The following is a 23,170-nucleotide window of genomic DNA, read 5'->3' on the forward strand; positions in this document are numbered from 1 at the left end:
ACCCCAGTCGGAGACGTCCCCTGCCCCAGCCCGCACATCCACCACTAGTCAGAGAAGAGTGTGTCTAGGTGCAGGGAGGGGGATTCTGATGCTGTGGGGCACAGAGACTGGGGGCACCTCAGACCTGCCCCGGCCTGTCCCCCAGCCCCCCAGAGAAGCTTGCTCAGCACTCAGCTAGCTGTGCACCAATGCCTCAGTCTCCAAGAGGCCCTGGCCACGGTGCAAGGGGGGTTCTGGGTTCCTCGGACAAACCTTTTCCTCTTTCCGGGGCGGCTGCTTCTCTGACTCCTGGGGGTCTCCTTCCCTGCTGCCCTCTGCTGCTGTCTCTGACTCTCTCTGACCCCTTCCCCACACCACACAGAGGGAGGCGTATTTTGCGCGGCTGCGCCGGGCTCACCAGGTAGGCTTGGGCCCTGAGTGTGTGGCGTGGTGTGGCATGGCGTAGCATGTTCCTGGCGCCCACATGCATGTCGATCTGCGTGTTGTTGGTCTCACCCCAGGGGTGAGCTCTGCTCCAGCTCTGTGGTGCCAGGATTACGTCCAGGATGGCGTTTGCCCTCCCTGCTCGTGTTGCCCTGGTGCCTCCCTCCTGTGGCTCGAGTGGCGTCGGGGGGTTCAGGAAAATGGACAGGGTGCTAACCCCCATGATTAACCAGGTGACCCCGCACGGCTTCCATGGCCCGAGTACGGGTGTCCCTCCAGCTAACCCCTGACAGCCCGGAGGGGAGCATGCCTTTCCTCCCCATCCGGAGAGAGCCCCCGGAAGGCTGAGCTGGCCTGTGCCCCCCACCTCCCCCAGAACCGCACATCCCTCTCAGAGGAGCAGTTGCGGGAAGCTCTGACAGCTGGGAGGAGCTCGGGGCCCCCCGAGGGCAGGGGCCGGACCCAGCGACTCTCCCAGGTAACTGGGGACCTGGCTGGACAGGCCAGGTCTGGGCCCCAGGGAGGAGGTCAGAGAGTGTCGTCCAAGCAGGAGCCTGGAACCAGGTCCCGATCTTCCGGGCTGTTCTTCCGTGTCCAGGCCAGCTGCCGCCCAGTCCACTGCTGGGTTTCCCTCGAGAAATAGTCCTGAGCCAGGTGGGGGGACTGGCTTCCCACGTCACCTGCCATGCCTATGCCACCCCAAGTCAGGGCACCGGCTTTGCCTGTGCTCATGCCCCAAGGTAGGGGGCCCATCCTGGCGTGGCCCACCAGCTCCTGAAGGCAAGAGAGAGCAGATGCAGGGGCAAGCCCAGGAGTGGGCAGCTGGCAGGTGTGGACACAGCTTCACCCCCTGTCCCTCTCTCCTCCCTTTCTCCTTCCTCTCCTGGCCTCCAGGTGGACGAGGCCCAGAGGCGGATGGACGCTGAGATCTGGCAGCTCCTTTCCAGCTTCGCTGCCCCCCCTCACGCCCCTCCCCAGGGCGTCTTGCCCCGCCCCCAGCCTGCAGCTGCCCTAAGAGTAGCCCCGCCCTCCTCCTCCTCCTCCTCCTCCTCCTCCTCCTCCTCCTCCTCCTCCTCCTCCATCTCCTCCTCCTCCTCCTCCTCCTCCACCTCTTCCTCCTCCTCCACCTCCTCCTCCTCCTCCTCCACCTCTTCCTCCTCCTCCACCTCCTCCTCCTCCTCCTCCTCCTCCTCCTCCTCCTCCTCCATCTCCTCCTCCTCCTCCGCTTCTCTGTCTCGCTCTGCAGGCTCTCAGGTATGTGCACCCACCAGTCCCAGGCCGTCGAAACTGACACCACACATTTGTCCATTTATGGACACCACCTGGACTGATGTTCATTCCACTTTTTCCTTTAGATCTAATAAATTTAAAGGAAGATTTAGCTTCATCTGCCAACTCAATGAAGCTAAACACACAATTTTTTTTTTTTTGCTGTTATTCAATACCCCACCCCTCACCAGTCGTGCACTTTTTAAAGACACATTAAAATAGTCCCTAAAAGGGATGGAGAGTGGGTAAGATGCTTGCTTTGCACACCGCTGACCCGGGTTCAATTCCCGGCATCACATAGGGTCCCCTTAGTACTGCCAGGAGTCATTCCCGAATGCAAGAGCCAGAAGTAACCCCTGAGCATCACCGGGTATGGCCCCCCCTAAAAATAACTGCAGGCAAATTAAAAGCCCTCTTCTGGTGTGCCACATAAATCATCTTGGGGACCCCAAGAGACCCACACAGTATATGAGGAGACCCCAAGGGAAGCAGGCTGCTCAGCAGGGCCAAGCTGGGGGCTTCGGTCATTCTGTGCTCTTGATTTTCTCTTTTTCCTTTTCCTTTCTTTTAAAAATTTAAGTCCCAAATCCAGCTTTTTGCAAGAAGTCTTCTGATTTGGTGAGGGTGGGGGAGGGGGTGGTGCAGGCCACAGCCCGTGGTGCTCAGGGGCTACTCCCGACTGTGCTGGGGACCCCTGTCGGTGGTGCTCGAGAGGGAGCACCCAGTGCTGGGGTCGTGCCCAGGCCGCCCACACGCAGAGCACGGACTCAGGCCTCTCTCTCTGGCGCCCTCCTGTCCCCTCCTGCCAGGACCCACTGTCCCTCCGGGCTCACCGGCTGTCCTTCTGTCCTAGCTCGCTCGCTCCTTTGAAGGCTTCTCTCGGCTTCCCGAAAGCCTCTATTACTGGAAGCTGCCTCATGCCTTTCTGGGGAACAAGGTAACAGGGAGTTGGGGGGACACGAGTGTCATAGAACCCAAACGCAGAGAGGGCCTCTAGCCCAAGCCCTCAGTGACTCGGAAGAGTAAAGCGAGGGCTGGAGGGACCTGGCCGGGTCCGCGTAAGGGTGAGGAGGAGGCACAGGGCTGGGGCTGAGCCCACTCGGCTCTTCGCTTCCGGGAGTGTCTGCTCCCAGGTGCTGGCCGAGGGGGTGGGGGACTCCCCTTCTCTGGGGTCGCTTCACTTGCCACCAGGGCCTCCACACTAGGTCTGGCCCCGCGCGTGTCCACAGGCTGCAGCCCTCGCTGTCTGCCACGATGTGTACAAAAGGCCAGGGACTCCCGCTGACTCCAGAAACAGCCCAGAGCGCCCCGCCAAGCACATGCAGCCGCAGTCAGGCAGCACTCGGGGACGGAGACCCGGCAGACGGGCCCAGGGGAACGGGGGGGGATCTGGGAATGACCTGGGTGCGTGGCAGTGGCAGGAAGTGCTCTGCCCCGAGTGCGGAGTTGGATGATGGTCCTGGGGACCCTGCACGGGCACTGTGTCTCACTGCCAGCCCCGTGCCAGGAACGCAGGGCTCAGAGAGGCCTCATGAGCTGTCCTCGGTTATCTAGTCAGTGGCCCTGGATTTCAACCTGGGTCTCAGGCTGCAGTGTCCTTGCTTTCAGCCGCAGACACCTGACATGCTGGCATCCACAGAAAGCAGGAAACCCGCTGTCACCCGGGTACTGCTGGGGCCCTCCATCCCTTACCTCTCCTGAGCTTACAGACACCATCCTTTGGTCCCATGTAGCCCAGTGTGGACTATGTATTCAGTCTTCATGCCTATGTATTCAGTAGGCATTTAATAAACGCTCCTTGCCAGCGTGAACACGCAGGAGAGATGGGACGCAGTGTGGCATCTAGTTGAGCATCTGCCCTGTTGGCAGAGGTTGGCGTGACCAGAGGCACCACAGCACATGTTAATAAGCACTCCCATGGCAAGCCACAGGAAACCCAAGTCCACTGGCTCAGCCGCCACGAAGGATCTGTTGGCTGGTGTCAAGGCTGCCTGATGCCTGGGGGGCAGGCCTGGGACACTTGACATCTCTGCGTCCAGCCCTGCTGGAGTGTCCCTGGGCCAGAGGACAGCAGAGCCCCAGGCATAGCAGGCCAGAGCTGGCAGGGCAGGGATGGCGAGGGATGTGCGTGCAGCTTGGTGCCCGCTGTCCAGAGGAGGGTCCCCTGAGGACCACTGCCTCTGAAGGAAGTCAGGGCTGCAGTTTTCCTAAAAGCAGGGGAAATGGGTTCTGAGACAATACAGCAAACCAGCCTGCCCAGAGGTGAGACCGGGGGACTCCCCCAGCTCCCACCCCCACCCCAGGGCGGCCACACTGATTTCTGATTTCTGGAAAACTCCACGTGGAGAAGGGCCTGATGCTAGCCGGCAGGGGAACCTCAGAAACAGGCACCCTGGGGTCCCCACTCCTGGGTCTGCAGCTGGAGGGGCTGCAGTGGAGGGACTGCGAGACGCTCTGTCTCCTGGACACCCCCACACTCTGCACCCTGACCCGGGGGGCCAGCGCAGGGGCAAACAGCCCCCACAGGGTGGGCCGAGGCATGACTGCGGCTTCCCCTCTGCAGGTAGGGGCTTACGGCGGGAAGCTACGCTACACCCTCTCCTACAGAGCAGGGCCGCAGGGCAGCCCCCTCTCCGACCCGGACGTCCAGATCACGGTGAGTGGCTGGACTCCACCGGGCGGGCAGCTGGGATGGAGGGGCGGGGCAGGGAGGCGGGGAGTGGGGGGTTAAGCCCAGACTGTCACTCCTCTGCTGGTGAGGCACTTCCAGGCAGGAGCCCAGACCCGGGAGAGGGCAGCAGGCCGGGACTTGGGAGATGGGAGAGCGGGAGGCTGGGGTGGCCCTTACTTCCTGTCCCGCCCCACCCGTGTCCCCAGGGCAACAACATCATGCTTGTGGCATCTCAGCCGGAGCTGCAGGGCCCCGAGAGGAAGAGCTACGAGATCACATTCCGAGAGGTGAGAAATCCCCACTCACACACACACACACACACACACACACTCACATATACACACACTCACACACATTCACACACACACTCACATATACACACTCACGCACACACATGCACTCACATATACACATACACTCACATATATACACACATTCATTCACATGTACATACACATTCACACACATACACACACTGACATACACACTCACACACATACACACACTGACATACACACTCACACATACACACACTCACATACACTCACACACATAGACACATTCAAACACACTCACAAACACACTCACATTCACACAAATACACACTCACACACCCACACACACTCACACTCACACACACATACACTCACATACACTCACAAACACGTATATACATACTCACAAACTCACATACACACTCACACTTACAGACACACATACACATACACTCACACACACTCACACACATGCAAACATAAACACACACACATTCACAAACACACACAACCCCACTCCCCTGCTCAGCAGCCTGGCTGGGTGGGGTCCCCAGCAGCGTCTCAAGGCTCCCACGCGCTCACCCATTCTCGCCATCGTCTTCCCCCACCCAGGAATTCTGGCGCCGGCCGGACGGGCAGCCGGCCACACGGGAGCACCTGATGATGGCGCTGGCCGACCTGGACGAGATCTTGGTGCGGGCCACATTCTCCTCGGTGCCGCTGCAGGCCAGCATCAGTGGGGTCAGCCTGGAGGTGGCCCAGCCGGGGCCGATGCTGGGACCCCAGGCGCTGGAGGTGGAGCAGTGCCGCTGCCCCCCGGGCTATGTGGGCCTGTCCTGCCAGGTGAGTGAGCGGCTCAGACGGCCCAGGGTCCCCACGGCCCCTCGCCTGGGCCGGCTTTCATGGACTCCTGGCAGGTCATGACTTTCCTTTGAAGCTGTCCCGGGAGCCCACTCAAAGGACTAGCATGCCCCTTAAGCCCCAGGCCACCCCGGGGGCCCCCAGCACCGAGCACTGAATCCTCAGACCCAACACAGCTGGGCTGAACATCACCCAAAGTGGTCCTCAGGCCCGCCCCCCAGAACATGGAGGCCCTATAGTCAGAGATGGCTCAAGTGGCAGAGATGTGTCTGGCAGATGTGAGGCCCCAAATTCGATCCCCAACACCAGATGTCCACCACCCAGCACCGCCACAGGCCCCAGTGAACTGTGGGGTTTGCCCCGCTGGGGCCAGCAGCACCAGGAGTCCTTCTGCCCTCCCCCCACTGGCCCCCACCTGCATCAGCACTGCTGGGCACAGCCCCCTTGAGAAGCAGGCACGGGGCTGAGGGCTGTACGCTAAGGCCCACAGCTAATGTGGGAAGAACTTACATGATCCCAGGGCCGGGCAGCACTCTGTGGGGCTCAGCCCAGAGAGATGGCACAGAGACCCAGATTAGCCTCAAGGGGTGCGTGGAAATGCCTCCCAGGGAACCATGGAGTGGGGTGAGTTTCCGGGCAGGAGCTCAGAGGGTGGACTGCGTGAGGCAGAAGGGGGGCGGGGCTGGAGGTGACTTACTCCAGGAGGGAACCCGACTGCATACCAGCGTGGCGAAGGAGAGGGAGGGTGGCAGAGGGGTGGACGGGACAAGAAGCCAGTGATGGCACAGGGTTTCCTTTGGCGAGATGGCAGGCAGCTGCAGGGCTGGAGAGAACCCAGGAGAGCAGGGCCCTAGGCGCAGGTGGGCTGTGGGCAGTCTGGGCAGGGCAGGGCAGGCCAGGGCGGGCCACTGGGCGGTCTAGCCTAGGAACCGCAGTTCTCAGGGGGGACATCCCCAGCTCCTCCCAGTCACACCTGTGTGCCTGGGCTGTGGCCAGAGAACTTTCAGATCCAAACACGAACTTCATGGCCCTCGGAGTTACAACACTTAACACATTTTGAATGAAAACTCCGAGGCAAAGCGAGATCCTTGGTGCATTTGTTTCTGCAGCAAAGCCAAAAGACTTAAAAGCATCCCTTTGAAATGGTCAGCGAGGGAGGGCCTGGAGAGATTTCAAAGATGTGGTATTGAATGGAAGCTCATAATTTATTATTTCCCGAACCCATGATTACTCATTCGGGACTGTACAAACATCCTTGGTGTGTGTGTGTGTGTGCTGCCTCTTTCATTTGATGTCATGAATTTAATTTAGCGCAGGAGAGTGGAAGGAGAGTCAAGGGCGCATGACAAATCCAGGTCTCTTGAATCATCTTTTTCTCTCTGGGGGGTTAACTTTTTCAATAAAGATCCTGTCAGAGGAATTTTTAATAAAAGAAAGTCTTGGGAAAAAAAAAAGAAAGTCTTGGGGTCAGCGAGGTATTCAGAAGCTTAGACGCTTGCCTTTAGTTCGCCAACCCCAGTTTGATTCTCAGCATGACATATGGTCCCCTGAGCCCCACCAAGAGTGGTCCCTGAGCATAGGGCCAGGAGTAAGCCCTGAGCACAGTTGGATGGGAAGAAAAAAGAAGGAAGGGAGGGAAGGGAGGATAGAAGGAGGGAGGAAGAAAGAGGAGGAAAGAAAAAGGAGAATGAAGTGGGGAAGAAAGAAAGTCTTGGGTGTGCAGAAAGTTCTCCATTAAGACTAATATATGAGGGTCGGGGCAATAATACAGCAGGTAAAGTGCTTGCTCTGCATGTGGCCGACCCGGGTTCAGTTCCCCACATCCCGTATGGTCTCCCGAGCCCCGCCTGAGTTCAGAGCCAATAGGAAGCCCTGAGCGTCACCAGAGATGGCGAGCAGGGTGGGAGAGGGCACTGCCTCAGCCCTGGAGTACTGAGAAAGTGGTAAAGAGGGAGAGGAGGAAGCCAGGAAGACGGCTCTAGGAGCTGGAACACATGGTTTGCAAGGGGGAGCCCCAGGTTCTGTCCCCAGCACCACACGGTTGCTGGGACATTGTGCTGGGAGGGGCCCCCAAGCAGCCCTGGGTATGCCAACAAAAGAGATCGTCAAGTGGCTGGGCCTGGGCTTCCTCTCCGAGAGCCAGGCAGAGTCTGGTGGTGGGTGAGGGCTGGGAGGGCACTGAGTCTGCTGGCTCCGGCGGGGTCTCATGGAAATGGGGACTGTCCCTCTCTGCTCTCCAGGACTGTGCCCCAGGCTACACGCGAACCGGGAGTGGACTCTACCTCGGCCACTGTGAGCTGTGCGAATGCAACGGCCACTCGGACCTGTGCCACCCAGAGACGGGGGCATGCTCAGTAAGACTCCTGCGGGACCAGGGGGAGCTACTAGGACAGGCGTGGGCGAGGGAGGGGCTTGGTAAAATGCAGGTGTGGGGGTGGGGCACAGCTCATGGGATGCAGCCCCTGGCCCAGCGGGCCTGGTGGGGGAGCCAGAACAGTGCCTTAGGAAGGCAGCCCCAGGTTTCTGCTGGCGAACAAAATAGCACGTTTCTCAATAGAAAAATCAGACCACGGAGATAACCCAAATTCTGGGGGTGGGAAGAATTTTAAAGTTAAGTGAACGTTTGAAGGGCTGGAGCACAGGCTTTGCATGCGGGAGGCCTGGGTTTGATTCCCAGGGCTGCATGGTCCCCACTGAGCACTGCTGGGAAATAGAACAAACCAAAAACACAAACAAAAAGAAAATAAAATTTCTGGTCGCCTCACCCCCTGGAGGTGATCACTGTCAACATTAGAGTGCGGGGGATTTTTTTTCTTCTTCTCTAGCATAGATCTATACGTCTTACATGTAGCTTTTTTTTTTTTTTGGTCTTAAAAATAAATATAAACCATTGTGTTTGCTAATCAGCCTTTCTCACTGATGAGTTCATGGGCATCTGTTTATATATAATATACGTATATATATATATATATATATATATATATATATATATATATATATATTGGGTTTTGAGCCACACCTGGTGGTGCTCAGCAGTTACTCCAGGCTCTTTATTCAGGAATTATTCCTGGCAGTGCTCAGGGGATCATATGGATGCTAGGGATTGAATGAGGGTCAGCATCATGCAAGACAAACACCCTACCTGCTACACTATCGCTCTAGCCTGTCTTTGCATCTTACTATCTGTTTACACCTGATCTTTGCAATCCGGTTCATGTCTGGCCCTCCAGAGCAGATGTGGTTAACACCTGTGCAAGAACTATGCTGTTAGTAAAACAAACTGAAGGTTACAAGACATCCACCTATCTTTCATGATGGAGCAGGGGTTTCAAAAGTTCTGCTCCCAGGTCCCCAGGCATTTTTCTCAGGTGTATACCTTTCCTCTCCTGTGCTATTATAAGCATGTTGGGCTGGGCAAACACACACACACACACACACACACACACACACACACACACACACACACACACCACAGTGAACAGAATCCTTTTCGACGGCTGTTGGAGCGGATGTGCTTTTTGTAAAATTACTCAGTTCCCTCTCCAGCTCTAGCTTGGTTTCCAGCATTTTGCTCTCACACACACCCCTGCAGTGAAGGTTCTCAGTGCGACCTTAGGGTCCCGCCACACCCCTCCCTCTGAGACAAGCTCACAGACGCGGTTTCCGGATCCTGGCTCAGCAGCTGACGCCCCCGTCTCTCGCAGCAATGCCAGCACAGTGCCACCGGGGAGTTCTGCGAGCTGTGTGCCCCCGGCTACTACGGCGATGCCACCGCCGGAACACCCGAGGACTGCCAGCCCTGTGCCTGCCCACTCAGCAACCCGGAGAACATGTGGGGCCCTTGGGGAGAGGCGGGCATGGGGGGTTGGGGAAGAGCAGGGTGGGCAGCCCTGACTCGGCCACCCTCTCCTTTGCCAGGTTCTCCCGGACCTGTGAGAGCCTGGGTGCCGGCGGGTACCGCTGCACAGCTTGCGAGCCTGGCTACACGGGCCAGTACTGTGAGCAGTGAGTTGGCCGGGCAGAGGGGCCCAGGGAGGGACATGGGGGCCGGGCCCTCCCCTGCCCACACCCCTTCCAACCTTCCCCGTGGCCCGTGGAGCCAGGCCCGTGGAACCAGGGAGCCTTTTCACACCGCAGCCCCTGCCACTTCTGACCCCCCGGCTCCCATGGGCCCTGACTTCCTGAGTCCTGGGTGGGCAGGAATCCCTCTGCATGGAATGGCCCACCTTTCTGGGCTAGTTCCCCTCTCGTCTTTTAGGCTCAGCTTCATCCATTCAACGAGTTTTTGTTGTGGTTGTGTTTTCCTGAGCATCTCCTGGGCTAGGCAGTGTCCCAGGGGTGGGCGATAAAGGGGTGAACAAACTGGATTCGGTCCCAGTCCGTACCTGTCCACCACCCGCAGACAGTGGACAGAGGGCCGTGAGAAAGGAACTATACCAGATGGAGAGAGAGGACAGGGGCTAAGGGGCTGCCTTGCATGCAGTTGATCCGGCTGAGATTCCTGGCACTGCACGGTCCCCTGAGCACCCCCAGGGATGACCCCACACACACACACACACAGAGAGCTGGGAGTGACCCCTGAGCACCCTGGGGAATGCCTCCCTCCCACCCTCCAAATGAAGGACTCATGCTATTAGATGGTTCCCTGCCAGGAAGAGTTCTCTCTGCGATTCAGTCTTTCTCTGGATTCGGAACACAGCCCAGCACCCCGTTCTCTGGGCGCCTCCTTCCTCCCAGACTGGATCAGTGCCCCCAGCTTGTGGCCTTGGTTGTGGGCACAGACGTATCCCCGTCCCCAAGGCCAGCAGCTGCTCCCCCTGAGGACACGGCCTTCCCGCCCCAGTTCCCTCCCTGCCAACTCTCCCTCACACTCCCCCATCTCGGCGTGGCTCATCCTTGTTCTCGCTCATCCTTCTCTGCGTCTTCTTGCCCCTCACTGGGCAGCTGCTGGACTTCTGGTTCCCCAAGTCCACCACAGCCCCTCTCCCCCACCGCACCCGCCAGGGCCTGACTTCGCTGGTCTTTGTGTCTCCTCACAGGTGTGCCCCTGGCTACGTGGGCAACCCCAATGTCAGGGGGGGCCGGTGTCTGCCACAGGGTAAGCCGGCGACCTGGGTCTGGGCGTGGGCGAGGCAAGGAGGAGTGTCGGGGAGGCCTGGGAGGGCGGCCACTGTTGTAGGCTGCAGTGGGTTCCCCTGTCCCTCCGCAGGCAACCAAGCCTTGCTAGTGGTCCAGATTCACCCTGCCCGGAGCATCGTGCCCCAAGGTGGGGCCCACTCCCTGCGCTGCCAGGTCACTGGGAACCTGCCCCACCACTTCGCCTGGTCCCGAGAGGATGGGCGGCCCTTGTCCAGCAGGGTGCAGCAGCGCCATCAAGGTGACACGTGACACCCCAGCACGAGGAGGGAAGGCCCAGGCCTGTCCCCTCCCTCCCAGGGGTCCGGGCTGCGGGAGCGGGCGCGGTGGGACCCCGGCCACTGATAGTCTCTGCCCGCCCCCCAACCGCCCTCTAGGCGCCGAGCTGCACTTCCCCAGCATCCAGCTGTCAGATGCCGGCGTCTACATCTGCACCTGCCGAAACCTCCATCACACCAACGCCAGCCGGGCGGAGCTGCTGGTCACGGGTGAGTCCCCGGCCCGACCTCAAGACGGCAGATCTAGTGGGACTGGGGGCGGTGAGGGAATATGGCCTGAACACGGACCCTGGCTGCAGGGACAGAGGGGCGGAGTCAGGGAGGCGGGAGTAGAAGGGGGGCGTGGGGCAGCAGGGGTCCCGGTACCCCGCAGTCTGGGCGCATCTGTCACGGACAGGGAGAGCCTCTCCCATAGGGGCGTGTCTGGGCTTGGGCTCCCCCAGAGGGTAGAGATGGAGACGAGGTTGTGTGCTCAGGCGTCTGCTCAGATGCCACGTGAGACCGGGGTTGGGGAGAAGGCACAGCTCCGCGTGCAGTTGGCCAGGCCCCACCACGAGCAGCTGGGAACGCTCCGGGCAGCTCCCAGGAGCACCGTCAGCGGTTGCTGGTCACTGGACGGGGCCTGCTCCAGGGGCAGCGGCTCTCATGGGCGGGCACAGTGGCCTGAGGAAGCCCGTCTGTTGGCAGAGGGAGGCGGGTTCTGGGGGCCCAAGCAAGGCGGTGGGGCTGGGCCTGGGCAGGGCCTGCTGTGGGTCGGTCCCAGACACCCCCCCAGCCCAGCTTCTCTCCGTTTGAGCTTAGGGCTGAGTTTGAGGGGAACATCACGTAGAACACCAGGCAGGTGTTCCGCAGCTAAGTCTGAGACTCGGGAAAGAGGCGTGGACAGAGAAAGAATAGGGAAGCTGGAGAGTTGTCAGAAAAGGGGAAGGTGTTTAAAGCCAAGCCTTGCACACAGGAGCCCCAGGTTTGGGGGTTTTGGTTGGTTGGTTTGTGATCTTTTTGTTTTGGGGTCACACCCGGTGATGCTCAGGGGTTAATCCTAGCTCTGCACATGGGAATTATTCCTGGCAGTGCTCAGGGGACCATATGGGATGCCAAAGATTGAACCCAGATTGGCCGCCTACAAGGCAAATGCCCTCCCCACTGTACTATTGCTCCCAGGAACCCCAAGTTTGACCCCCAACACTGCATGATCCCCTGAGCACCACCCACTGTGAGCAAGACATTTTTCTTTATCTTGGGCCGGAGCGATAGCACAGCGGGTAGGGCGTTTGCCTTACACGCGGCCGACCCGGGTTCGATCCTCGGCATCCCATATGGTCCCCCGAGCACTGCCAGGAGCAATTCCTGAGTGCAAAGCCAGGACTAACCCCTGAGCATCGCTGGGTGTGACCCAAGAAGCAAAAAAAAAAAAAAAAGACATTTTTCTTTATCTTTTTCGTTTTTGTTTTGTTTGGGTCATACCCTGCGGTGCCCAGTGCTTACTCCTGGTTCAGTGCTCAGGGATCAGTCCTGGTGGGGCTCAGGGGAGCATATGGGGTGCCAGGGATCAAAACCTGGTCAGCGCATGCAAGGCCTTGACCTCTGGTCTATCTCTTTAGGCTTCTCTTCCAACTTTTTAAACAAAATTAAAGCCCCAGGGGGGCTTGGGATGGGGCTTGGTGGTGAGGCACCTGCACCTTGTGAAGCCCTGAGTCCCTCGCCCTCTGGATAAATAAGCCGTGGGGCAGGACGGGGCAGGACGGGGCAGTCCATGACTGACTGGCAGAGAGGCGAGGGTCTGCTGGAGACCCACAGATGGACAGGGTGTCCCAGGGATTCACGGAGAGGGGAAAAGTTTCTGGGAGGGAGAGGCGCTTTCCCGGCAGCTCAGGGGCAGGAGGTCAGGCCGAGAAAAGCTCTAGGGAGGGGAGGGCTGGACAGCGCCGTTTCCTGTCGGGAAAGGGACAGACACCCACCGAGTTGGAGTGAGTTGGCTGAGTTGGCTGAGAACGGGTGGGCAAGCCATGAATGTGGACAGCCCCTTTGGGGGCCCCGGCTCTGAAGGAAGGCCAAGAAGTAGGGTGTGGCTGGTGAGCAGGGGTCCGGGGCCAGTTTGGGAGGTGAGGGGTCCTGGGATACAGCTGTCAGAGTAGCGGACTGGCCAGTAGAGGGAAGAGAGTAAGCAGGGCGGCAGAAAGGCCTTAGGTGGGGCGCAGCACTCAGCATATAAAGGGGGGCCCGGGAGACTTTTCAGGAGTCAGCACAGAGAGGGGGGCAGGTTATACTTGGGAAGATTGGGAAATTCTGGCCAAGCTGTCTCGGTTTACTCAACAGGTGTGGGTTGAAGCCATTAAGCTGTTCATGGGGTTTGAGTGGGGGAGGGGAGGCGGTGCAGGGTGCAGCGGGGTGACTGTTGGGGAAGACAGAAACCCGCCCAGACGAAGAAGCCCAGCTGGGGTAAGAAGTGACGTGCTGAGAGCTGGTCCGTGGAACCGGAGCCAAGCAGAAGACGTCAGGGGGCAGCCCGCGGATGGCTCACTACCAGCAGGAAGAAAGTGGACAGTGGCGTCAACCAGGAGGGCAGTGGGAGGAGCTGGGGAGTGGGAGAGGGTCTCAGCTAGGTGGGAAGCAGCAGGGACCCTCCGGTGGGTTCCTGGCTCAGGACTCTGGGCAGCCCCCACTCACCGCGGCACCTCCTGTCCCCACAGAGGCCCCCAGCAAGCCCATCACAGTGACCGTGGAGGAGCAGCAGAGCCAGACCGTGCGTCCTGGAGCCGACGTCACCTTCATCTGCACGGCCAAGAGCAAGGTGGGCAGGTGGGGAGCAGGGCTCAGGGCGGGGCTGTCTCCCAGCCCCACTGCTCACCCTCACCCTGTTCCCCGGGACCCCCCTGCAGTCCCCAGCCTACACCCTGGTATGGACCCGCCAGCAAAATGGGAGGCTGCCCTCGCGCGCCATGGACTTCAACGGCATCCTGACCATTCGCAACGTCCAGCCCAGTGATGCCGGCATCTACGTGTGCACCGGCTCCAACATGTTCGCCATGGACGAGGGCACGGCCACTCTGCATGTGCACGGTACAGGGGGTTCATATCACACCTCCCCCAGCCCCACTCATCCCAACCCACGCCCACCAGGACCTCTGCCCTCTTGCAGGACGTGTTCTAGGTGGGACACACAGAATAGTCTAAAGAATAGACCCATTGGGCCTGGAGCGATAGCACAGCAGGTAGGGCGTTTGCCTTACACGCGGCCGACCCGGATTCGATTCCCAGCATCCTATATGGTCCCCTGAGCACCACCAGAGGTATTTCCTGAGTGCAGAGCCAGGAGTGACCCCTGTCGGGTGTGACCCAAAAAGAAAAAAAAAGAATAGACCCATAGTTACGCATGGCAGTGAGAATAGAGCCAGGAAGGAACAGGGTCAGGGAAATGGTAAGGGAGAGGAAAGCGGGGTGAGCTTCTCCACCGGGTGACCAGGGAGGGCTTTTCTGAAGAGGTGACCTCTGAGCTGAGACCTGAGGAAGAGAAGTCAGTTGCTTAAAGCATTGGTGACGGGGCCAGGGATGTGGCTCAATGGTAGAGCGCCTGTCTTGCATGCTGTCAAGCCCTGGATGCAATCCATCACCAAGAAACAATGTGTCAAAGGATCAGTCACATTCTCTCAGAGAAAATAACACATGTGAGAAGCAAGAGCACATGGCAGAGTCTGAGGAAGGGGCATGGGGTGGGGCGCTTGCAGATGAGGGCAAAGGGGGCACATGCAGCAGATCATAGCAGGCACTTGGAGTTTATTCTAAACGCGGTTCAGAGCTCTCCAAGGGGAGATGGCTCAAAGGGCCGGATGCAGGCTCTGCACGCAGGAGCCCCACATTTGATCCAGCACCGCCTCGAGTGACACAATCCAGAAATAGCCCCCTGAGCTGCCAGGTGTGCCCCCGCCCCAAAACAAAACAATAATAAAGTGAAAGCAGTACCGTGCCACGCACAAGTCTCCGAAAGTAACAACTGACACTGAATTTGCACACGCCCAGGTGAGAATAAAGCATCTCAAGGAGGTATAGAGCTCAGGTTGGGGAGCCAGAGCGATAGTACAGCGGGTAGGGCGTTTGCCTTGCACGCGGCCGACCCAGGTTCAATTCCCAGCATTCCATATGGTTCCCCCAACCACCGCCAGAAGTAATTCCTGAGGGCAGAGCCAGGAGTAACCCCTGAGCATCGCTGGGTGTGACCCCAAAAGCAAAAATAAATAAACAAATGAAATTTAAATAATAAGGGGGCTGGAGCAATAGCACAGCGGGTAGGGCGTTTGTCTTCCACGCGGCCGACTCGGGTTCAATTCCCAGCATCCCATATGGTCCCCTGAGCACCGCCAGGGGTGATTCCTGAATGCAGAGCCAGGAGTAACCCGTAACCCCTGTGCATCTCCGGGTGTAACCACCCCCAAAAAAATTTAAATAATAAAAAGGAGCACAGTTTGGAGATGTACTGACTTTGCAGTGGGAGTTCAACTGAACCGAGTTAAAAATCTGAAAATAAGGGGGCTGGAGCGATAGCACAGCGGGTAGTGAGTGCATTTGCCTTGCACGAGGCCAACCCGGGTTCTAATCCCAGCATCCCATATGGTCCCCTGAGCACCGCCAGGGGTAATTCCTGAGTGAAGAGCCAGGAATAACCCCTGTGCATGGCCGGGTGTGACCCAAAAACAAAAAACAAAACAAAACAAAACAAATCTGAAAATAAGGAAACAAAGAGCAACGTTTTTCAGTGGAATGAAATAGAATCCAGAGACAAAGCAGGGCTGGGGAGCTAGCAGAGAGGTCAGGGGTAAACCCAGGTCTGCGCTGGCACCACATGCCCCATCCGCAGCACTGCCAGGGGCAGCCCTGGTGGCCCTCGGCACTGTGGGGCAGGAGCAGAACTGCACTGTCCGGCTCTGGCCTGAGCATGAACTTGTCAGGCCTAGTTAGCCAAGTAATATCAGCAGTGGCCACCAGATCTCTTGAGCACTGCACAGGAGCACCCCCCAAAGTAAAAGAAAAAAGGAACCAGGACTGGGCCAGAGTGATAGTATAGTGGAAAGGGCACTTGCCTTGCACACAGCTGACCTGGGTTCTATTCCAGGCACCTCATGTGGTCCCTGGAGCCCCTCCAGGAGTGGTCACTGAGCCCAGAGCCCGGAGTACAGTCGGTTGTGGCTCAAAAAAACAGACAAAAAAGTAAGATAATATGACTCTTCTCAAGTGAGAAGAAGATCCATGTAAACTAACATGGATTTGAGCCCGATGTTGAACTAAACAATAGCAGGTGTCTGTTGTAACTGTGATCTGTGATGGAATAGGAACTGTAATGATGGTGAATGAACCACGTGAGAAATATCAAAAGACATAATCTATTTCAGGGAGGGGGGATGTGGGGGTGATTGGTCACACCCAGTAGTACTTAAGGGCTACTCTTTTTTTTTTAATTGAATCACCATGAGATACACAATTACAAAGCTGTTCATGATCAGGTTTCAGTCATACAATGACCCAACACCCATCCCTCCAACGGGATCCATTTCCCACTACCAGTAACCCCAGTTTCCTTCCCACCACCCCTTTTAAGGGCTACTCTTGCCTCTGTGCTCTAGAGTCACTCCTGACAGTTCTCAGGGGACGGTGTGGTGCCAGAGATCACACTGGGGCTGGCCACCTGCAATACAAGTGCCCTAACCCCTGTATGATTGTTCTGAACCGCCAAATTTTATTTTTTATTTAGTTACTTGTTTAGAGGGGGTGGGTTTGGGCTGCTCCACCTGGCTATGCTCAGGGGTCACTCCTGGTGGAGTTCAGGGGCCCATGTGTGGTGCCGGGGATCAAATACTGGTCAGCTGAGTACGAAGCAAGCACCTTACCTGCTGTACTAGCTCTCCGGCCCTAACTATAAATTTTAGGACCTGAAAATAAATCTAAAATGGTCAATTTTTAGAAGTTCACAAAAGGAAGGTAAGAAAAGAACCAGTGAACCTGAAAACAGGCCCCTTACTGCTTTCCTTCTCTCACGCATTATTTTTCATGGGGGTTGGCAGAGATGGTCTGGGAGATCTGGGCGTTGCAGGGGGGACAGTTCATTCCTGGTGGTGCTGGGACCGGGCGGTGTTTGGGGCCCACCAGAGCCAGCGCCATACCCCATGTGTGGTGTGTGGGGTACGCAGTGCCCAAGATCAAACCGAGGGGGCTGGAGTGATAGCATAGCGGGTAGGGCGTTTGCCTTGCACGCGGCCGACCCGGGTTCAAATCCCAGCATCCCATATGGTCCCCTGAGCACCGCTGGGGGTGATTCCTGAGTGCAGAGCCAGGAGTAACCCCTGTGCATTGCCAGGTGTGACCCAAAAACCAAAAAAAAAAAAAAAAAATTAAGATCAAACCGAGGTTCTCTGACATGCAAGGCATGTGCTTCCCCCTGCGGCCGCCACTGCCGTGTTCACACCCATCCACGCACCCCTGAGGGGCCCGTGTGGAGTGAGCGGCGTCCTGGCTCAGTGACCTCCTGCATGCTGATCACACGTGGTTTCCTTCTGCCCCCCCCAGCCTCAGGCCACCCCTCAGCCCCCGGCACACCCACCAGCCCCACCGTCTCCATCCACCCGCCTCAGCTTACGGTGCAGCCCGGACAGACGGCCGAGTTCCGCTGCAGCGCCCACGGGAACCCTACGCCCGTCCTGCAGTGGTCAGGTGAGGCCCGAGACCAGCCTCCGGGGCCCCGCTTCCGGGATGCCGACATGGGCGACTGCAGGGTGTGGTGCGAGTGGAGGGTGCAGGTCGAGGGGGTGACAAGCCCTGAGGGCCCAGACTATCGGGGTGACGAGCCCCAAGGGCCCAGGCCGTGGGGTGAGATGTAGGAGTCCTGAGTGCCCAGGCCATCCTCGTCCCCAGGGAGAGCCAGACCCCCCTTCTCCACACAGGTGGGCCCGGGGGCCAGCTCCCACAGAAGGCCCAAGTTCACGGGGGTGTCCTGCGCCTGCCGGCCGTGGAGCCCTCGGATCAGGGCCAGTACCTGTGCCAGGTCCACAGCAGCACTGGACAGCATGTGGCGAGGGCCCTGCTCCATGTGCAAGGTGAGCGGGCAGGGCTGGGGGTGCCAGGCGGGCACGGGCCCCTGCGAGGTGGTCTCACGGACTCTGTCTGCAGGGGGCAATGGACCCAGGGTCCAGGTGAGCCCCGAGAGGACCCAGGTCCACGAAGGTCGCACTGTGAGACTGTACTGCAGGGCTGCAGGCGTGCCCAGTGCCACCATCACCTGGAGGAAGGAAGGGGGAAGCCTCCCCCCGCAGGTGAGGAGACCCAACCCGCTGCCCCACCGCCCGCCCAGCGCCCCTCTCCCCTTCCACAGTGGGCTCGGAGTGTCCCGATAGCCACCCTGGGCTCTCCGTGGCCTGGCTGATGCCCCCCACCCCTCCCCGCCTCGGCAGGCCCGGTCTGAGCGCACGGACATCGCCACACTGCTCATCCCTGCCATCACCATCAGCGACGCCGGCTTCTACCTCTGTGTGGCCACCAGTCCCTCGGGCACTGCCCAGGCCCGCATCCAAGTGGTGGTCCTTCCAGGTGGGGGCGCCTCAAAGCCAGGCTGAGGGTGGGGGGGGTTGGGGAGCACCAGCCCAGCCTCCCCTGAGCCTTACTCAGTCCCCTTCATGCCCCAGCCTCAGGTGCCAGCGCCCCCCCAGTCCGCGTTGAGTCCTCGTCACCTGCCGTGGCCGAAGGGCAGATGCTGGACCTCAGCTGTGTGGTGACAGGGCTGACCCAGGTCCAGATCAGATGGTACAAGCGAGGGGGCAACCTGCCTCCCCACGCGCAGGTAGGAGGGGCCCCCACTTTGACGGTAGGGGCCCGTGGGGGGGTCCACACGAAGGTGGGTTCTCCATGCAGCCCACCCTCACCCCAGCTCCCTGCATGGCGGCTCCGAGGGGAGTCCACCCAGGGAGCTTGATGACGGTCCCTGAGCCTTTCCCGGCCTCAGCTCTGTCCCCTCCATCTCTGCCCAGATCCACGGCGCCCGGCTGCGGCTCCCCCAGGTGTCAGCGGCCGATTCTGGGGAGTATGTGTGCCGCGTGGAGACGGGGTCGGGCCCCAAGGAGGCCTCCATCGTCATCTCGGTGCCCCGCGGGCCCCATACAGGCGTCAGCTCCGGGCCAGGCCAAGAGTCAGGTGGGACTGGGCCGGGACCCAACTCCACCCTGGCTCCAGGGAAGGTGCCCACATTCTCGAGGGCATCGGAATAAGAGGGGATGCTCCAGGCGGGCTCTCAACCCCACTCCCTACTCTGGAAGGCGGGCGAGGGGGGCGGGGGGGGACAGGGGAGTGAGGGATGGATGGTCTGGTTTGCCAGGGACCCCACATGGGGAATTCTGCTTTCAGAGTCCGCCACGCTGGGTTCAAGTCCTCACTCAGCCCTATATCTGCTTCGAGCTGGTCATTTTTCCTCTGAAGCCCTGAGTTTCCTCATCCGTGACCTGGGGCCGAGCCCTCCTGTAGTGTGAGCTCCAATAGTGTTCTGTAGGAGCGAGGCAGCGTGGTTGGCTTTTTTTTTTTCCTTTTTCAGTTGAGTTTAAAGTCTTTATTTAGGTTACTGTGATCAGTGGTAAGGTTTCGTGCATCCATGCACTGCTCCAACCCCCCACCACTGTCTCAGGGTCCCCCACCCCATCTCCCCACCATAGTCAGTCCTGCAGACCAATTCTCAGATTCTGTTGCGTTGGGCCATTTGTTATTCCCCCGGTCTGGCCAGCCTGTCTGTCAGTGGCTCTCTTTGGCTGCCTCTTCTCAGCATCACACCTTCCAGTTCCATGCACAGAGCAGCACGCTGTGGCGAGTCGTATTCTGTTGTGTATCTACCACAGCTCCTTTATCCAGTCATCGGCTCCTGGACACTCGCTCGGGAGTGTTTCCAGATTTAGGGATGTTGTCTGCATTCTTCTTTCTTTCTTTCTTTCTTTCTTTCTTTCTTTCTTTCTTTCTTTCTTTCTTTCTTTCTTTCTTTCTTTCTTTTTCTTTCTCTTTCTTTTCTTTCTTCCTTTCCTTTCTCTCTTTCTTTCCTTCTCTCTCTTTCTTTCTTCCTTTTTCTTTCTTTCTTTCTTTCTTTTTCTTTCTTTCTTTCTCTCTTTCTTTCTTTCTTTCTTTCTTTCTTTCTTTCTTTCTTTCTTTCTTTCTTTCTTTCTTTCTTTCTTTCTTTCTTTCTTTCTTTCTTTCTCCTTTTGGGTCATACCTGGCAATGCTTAGGGGTTACTCCTGGCTCTATACTCAGGAAATTACTCCTGGTGGTGCTCAGGGGACTGTATGGGATTCTGGGGATCGAACCCTGATCAGCGTGTGCACGCACACACCCACCCTCTGTACTGTTGTCGGCATTCTTGGGCCTGACCTGGGTCCTGAAGGCTCTCTGCAGGCCAGCGCAGTGTGTCACAGACTAGAAGTCACCGGGGAGGACTGGGCAGAGCCCGAGATGGAGCCTTTGCCAGCATGTGTGAGCTAGGTTCCATCCCCAGCACCACAAACAAAACAAAGAAGCCTCGGGCTGGGGGGTGGGGGTCTTGGGGTACAGTTCAGTGGCAGGCCAGTGGTTTCATATGTATGAGCCCCTAGGTTTGATCCTCACGCCACAGCAGAGTCACGGGCGGGCCAAGGATTGGGGCCAGGAGTACTCCATCTGCTAGGCTGAGACGGAAGAGTGTGGTCCCAGCCCTTCCTGCCTGCCCAAGCTTGGGCCTGGCCCTTCCCCCGAGCCCAGGCCCCTGACGAGTCCTTGTGTTCCCCAGTTCCTGCTGGACCCCCAGCTCCAACCCAGCCCATCCGCATCGACTCTTCCTCTTCCCGCGTGTCTGAAGGGCAGACCCTGGACCTGAACTGCGTGGTGCCCGGGCAGACCCATGCCCAGGTCACATGGCACAGGCGCGGAGGCAGTCTTCCCACCCGCCACCAGGTTTGGCAGCCCCCAGAGTCAACCTGCTGGGGGGGTGGGGGCTAGGGCCACGCCAGCCCCTTGCCAACCCTCCTGCTTGCCTGCAGACCCACGGCTCCATGCTGCGGCTGTACCAGGTGTCCCCGGCTGACTCGGGCGAGTACGTGTGCCGCGTGCTCCTTGGCTCGAGGCCCCTGGAAGCCTCCATCCTGGTCACCATTGAGGCCTCCGGCTCTAGGCCTGGGTCCATCCCCGGTGAGTGATAATGGCCGGGCAAGCCGGGAGGCTGAGGCCTATCCACAATGCTGAGGTTCTCTCGACTCGGGCTGCTAGAAAGGGGTGGTGCGGGGAGAACGATGACCTGCCCAGGAGCCCCCCCGTGCCCGGGGCCCCCTCCCTCACTTCTCAGCAGCCATGCAGCTTCCCCAGGCCTGTCTCTGGCCTTGTGCCTCGTGTTCCTGCTCCTGCCTCCACTTCTCTCCCTGGGGGCTCCCGGCTAAGGCGGGCAAACTCAGGGCACCACACACTCAACTCTACAGGCTCCCGGGGGCTGTGCTCGGTCCGCCTGCTGGGGCGCACATGCCAGCTCAGTCCCTGTGCTCACAGCTCCCGGACAGGCTGTACCTGTCAGAATCGAGTCGTCCTCCCCCACAGTGGCCGAGGGGCACACACTGGACCTCCACTGTGTGGTGGCCGGGCAGGCCCATGCCCAGGTCACATGGTATAAGCGCGGGGGCAGCCTCCCCGCCCGACACCAGGTATGCGGTGGTGGCAGAGGGTGGGAGGGGCCCAGATTGACAGACGGATGGTTGGACAGACAGGCAGATAAACTAAGGCATGAGGAGGTCTTGGCCCCTGAGCTCAGGAAACCAGGGGTGGGGCATCAGCTGGGCTCTGGCACGCGCCCTACTCACAACCACTCACCGCCCGCGGCCGCCCAGGTTCGAGGCTCCCGCCTGTACATCTTCCAAGCCTCCCCCGCGGACGCGGGTGAGTACGTGTGCCGAGCCAGCGACGGCATGGAGGCCTCTTTCACCGTCACCGTCACCAGGACCCAGGGCGCCAACTTTGCCTACGGTGCGTGGGGCCACCGGGCTGGAGAGGGTCAGGGGGCAGAGGCAGGGGCGGCTACTGGAAACTAGAATGACCAGGGGCTTTCTTCCCCACCAGCTCCTACTGGCACCCAGCCCATCCGCATCGAGTCCTCCTCCTCCAGCGTGGCCGAAGGGCAGACCCTGGACCTGAACTGCGTGGTGTCAGGGCAGCCCCACGCCCAGATCACGTGGCACAGGCGTGGGGGCAGCCTCCCCGCCCGGCACCAGGTACAAGACTATATAATGGGCAGAGAAGGGCAGAGCTGGTGGAGGTCAGGGCTGGGGAGGACTCCTGAGACCAGGGAGGCTTGGGCCCCTGTGCATAGATGTAAGTACAGTGGTTAGACCCCGCATTCCAGGACCACCCAGCCCGGGGTTGACTTTAGCTTCCACCCCTGTATTTGTGTCCTTGAGCAAGTCCCAGAACCTCTGTCAGCTTCTGTCATGCACGATGGTCATAATCAGGCCTGCAGATAGTCAAGAACTATCTCCTCGTGACATGAAGTGACAGATATCCGGGCTTCGGCGCCTACAAATTGCTGTGATGCTCATCATAACCCAGTTGCTGTCAGCATGATCTCTAGACTCCACTGGGGGCGAGGGGGCGCCCCATTCTCCAGCTTCACAGGCAGAGACTTTATCTCCATCTCAGGGTGTCAGGGACGGGCTCAGTGGTAGAGTGTGTGTCTTGCACGGGCAAGGAGGTCCTGGGTTGGATTCCTGGGATGTCTTAGATTTGATGGGGTGTGGGGGCCGGAGTGATAGTCTAGCAGGTAGGGTGTTTGCCTTGCGTGCCACCAACCTGAATTCAATCCCCAGCACCCCATATGGTTCCCTGAACACTGCCAGGTGTGATTCCTAAACACAGAGCTAGGAGTAACCCCTGAGTATCTGGATGTGCCCCCCCCCCAAAAAAAAGGGAAAAGAATTGATGGATGTTGGCCCAGTCCATCGTGGCCCCTCATCGGTGGCCACCTGACTCCGGAGTGAGCCCTCCATGTCCCCATCTCTAAGCAGGACCCCCAGGTCAGAGAGTGAGGAGGGTTGATGATGTCAGGGTATCAAGAGGGTCCCCTCTGACCTCGCCCCCATTCCTGCCAGACCCACGGCTCCCTGCTGAGACTCAACCAGGTGACGCCAGCCGACTCTGGCCAGTACGTGTGCCAAGTGCTGGGTGGCTCGGTGCCCCTGGAGGCCTCTGTGCTTGTCACCATTGAGCCTGCAAGCTTGATGCCTGGTGA

At 58.8% G+C, this 23,170-nt stretch overlaps 1 protein-coding gene across 1 annotated transcript in view; it reads left to right on the plus strand.

Annotated features, from left to right (window-relative positions):
• The window catches only part of HSPG2 (heparan sulfate proteoglycan 2), a 97,313-nt gene that overhangs the window by 50,401 nt on the left and 23,742 nt on the right, over nucleotides 1–23,170 (plus strand). The window contains exons 34-56 of the mRNA XM_055139807.1: nucleotides 4,256–4,348; nucleotides 4,570–4,650; nucleotides 5,251–5,481; nucleotides 7,740–7,853; nucleotides 9,204–9,331; nucleotides 9,418–9,504; nucleotides 10,539–10,597; nucleotides 10,709–10,876; nucleotides 11,013–11,123; nucleotides 13,604–13,704; nucleotides 13,793–13,973; nucleotides 17,469–17,612; nucleotides 17,843–17,995; nucleotides 18,069–18,211; nucleotides 18,350–18,485; nucleotides 18,581–18,735; nucleotides 18,923–19,085; nucleotides 20,693–20,856; nucleotides 20,943–21,090; nucleotides 21,442–21,593; nucleotides 21,777–21,912; nucleotides 22,006–22,157; nucleotides 23,031–23,166. Coding sequence (XP_054995782.1) covers nucleotides 4,256–4,348; nucleotides 4,570–4,650; nucleotides 5,251–5,481; nucleotides 7,740–7,853; nucleotides 9,204–9,331; nucleotides 9,418–9,504; nucleotides 10,539–10,597; nucleotides 10,709–10,876; nucleotides 11,013–11,123; nucleotides 13,604–13,704; nucleotides 13,793–13,973; nucleotides 17,469–17,612; nucleotides 17,843–17,995; nucleotides 18,069–18,211; nucleotides 18,350–18,485; nucleotides 18,581–18,735; nucleotides 18,923–19,085; nucleotides 20,693–20,856; nucleotides 20,943–21,090; nucleotides 21,442–21,593; nucleotides 21,777–21,912; nucleotides 22,006–22,157; nucleotides 23,031–23,166 — 3,136 coding nt within the window. The remainder of the gene's footprint in view (nucleotides 1–4,255; nucleotides 4,349–4,569; nucleotides 4,651–5,250; nucleotides 5,482–7,739; nucleotides 7,854–9,203; nucleotides 9,332–9,417; nucleotides 9,505–10,538; nucleotides 10,598–10,708; nucleotides 10,877–11,012; nucleotides 11,124–13,603; nucleotides 13,705–13,792; nucleotides 13,974–17,468; nucleotides 17,613–17,842; nucleotides 17,996–18,068; nucleotides 18,212–18,349; nucleotides 18,486–18,580; nucleotides 18,736–18,922; nucleotides 19,086–20,692; nucleotides 20,857–20,942; nucleotides 21,091–21,441; nucleotides 21,594–21,776; nucleotides 21,913–22,005; nucleotides 22,158–23,030; nucleotides 23,167–23,170) is intronic.

The sequence above is a fragment of the Sorex araneus genome, chromosome 5, assembly GCF_027595985.1.
Source record: "Sorex araneus isolate mSorAra2 chromosome 5, mSorAra2.pri, whole genome shotgun sequence".
NCBI lineage: Eukaryota > Metazoa > Chordata > Mammalia > Eulipotyphla > Soricidae > Sorex > Sorex araneus.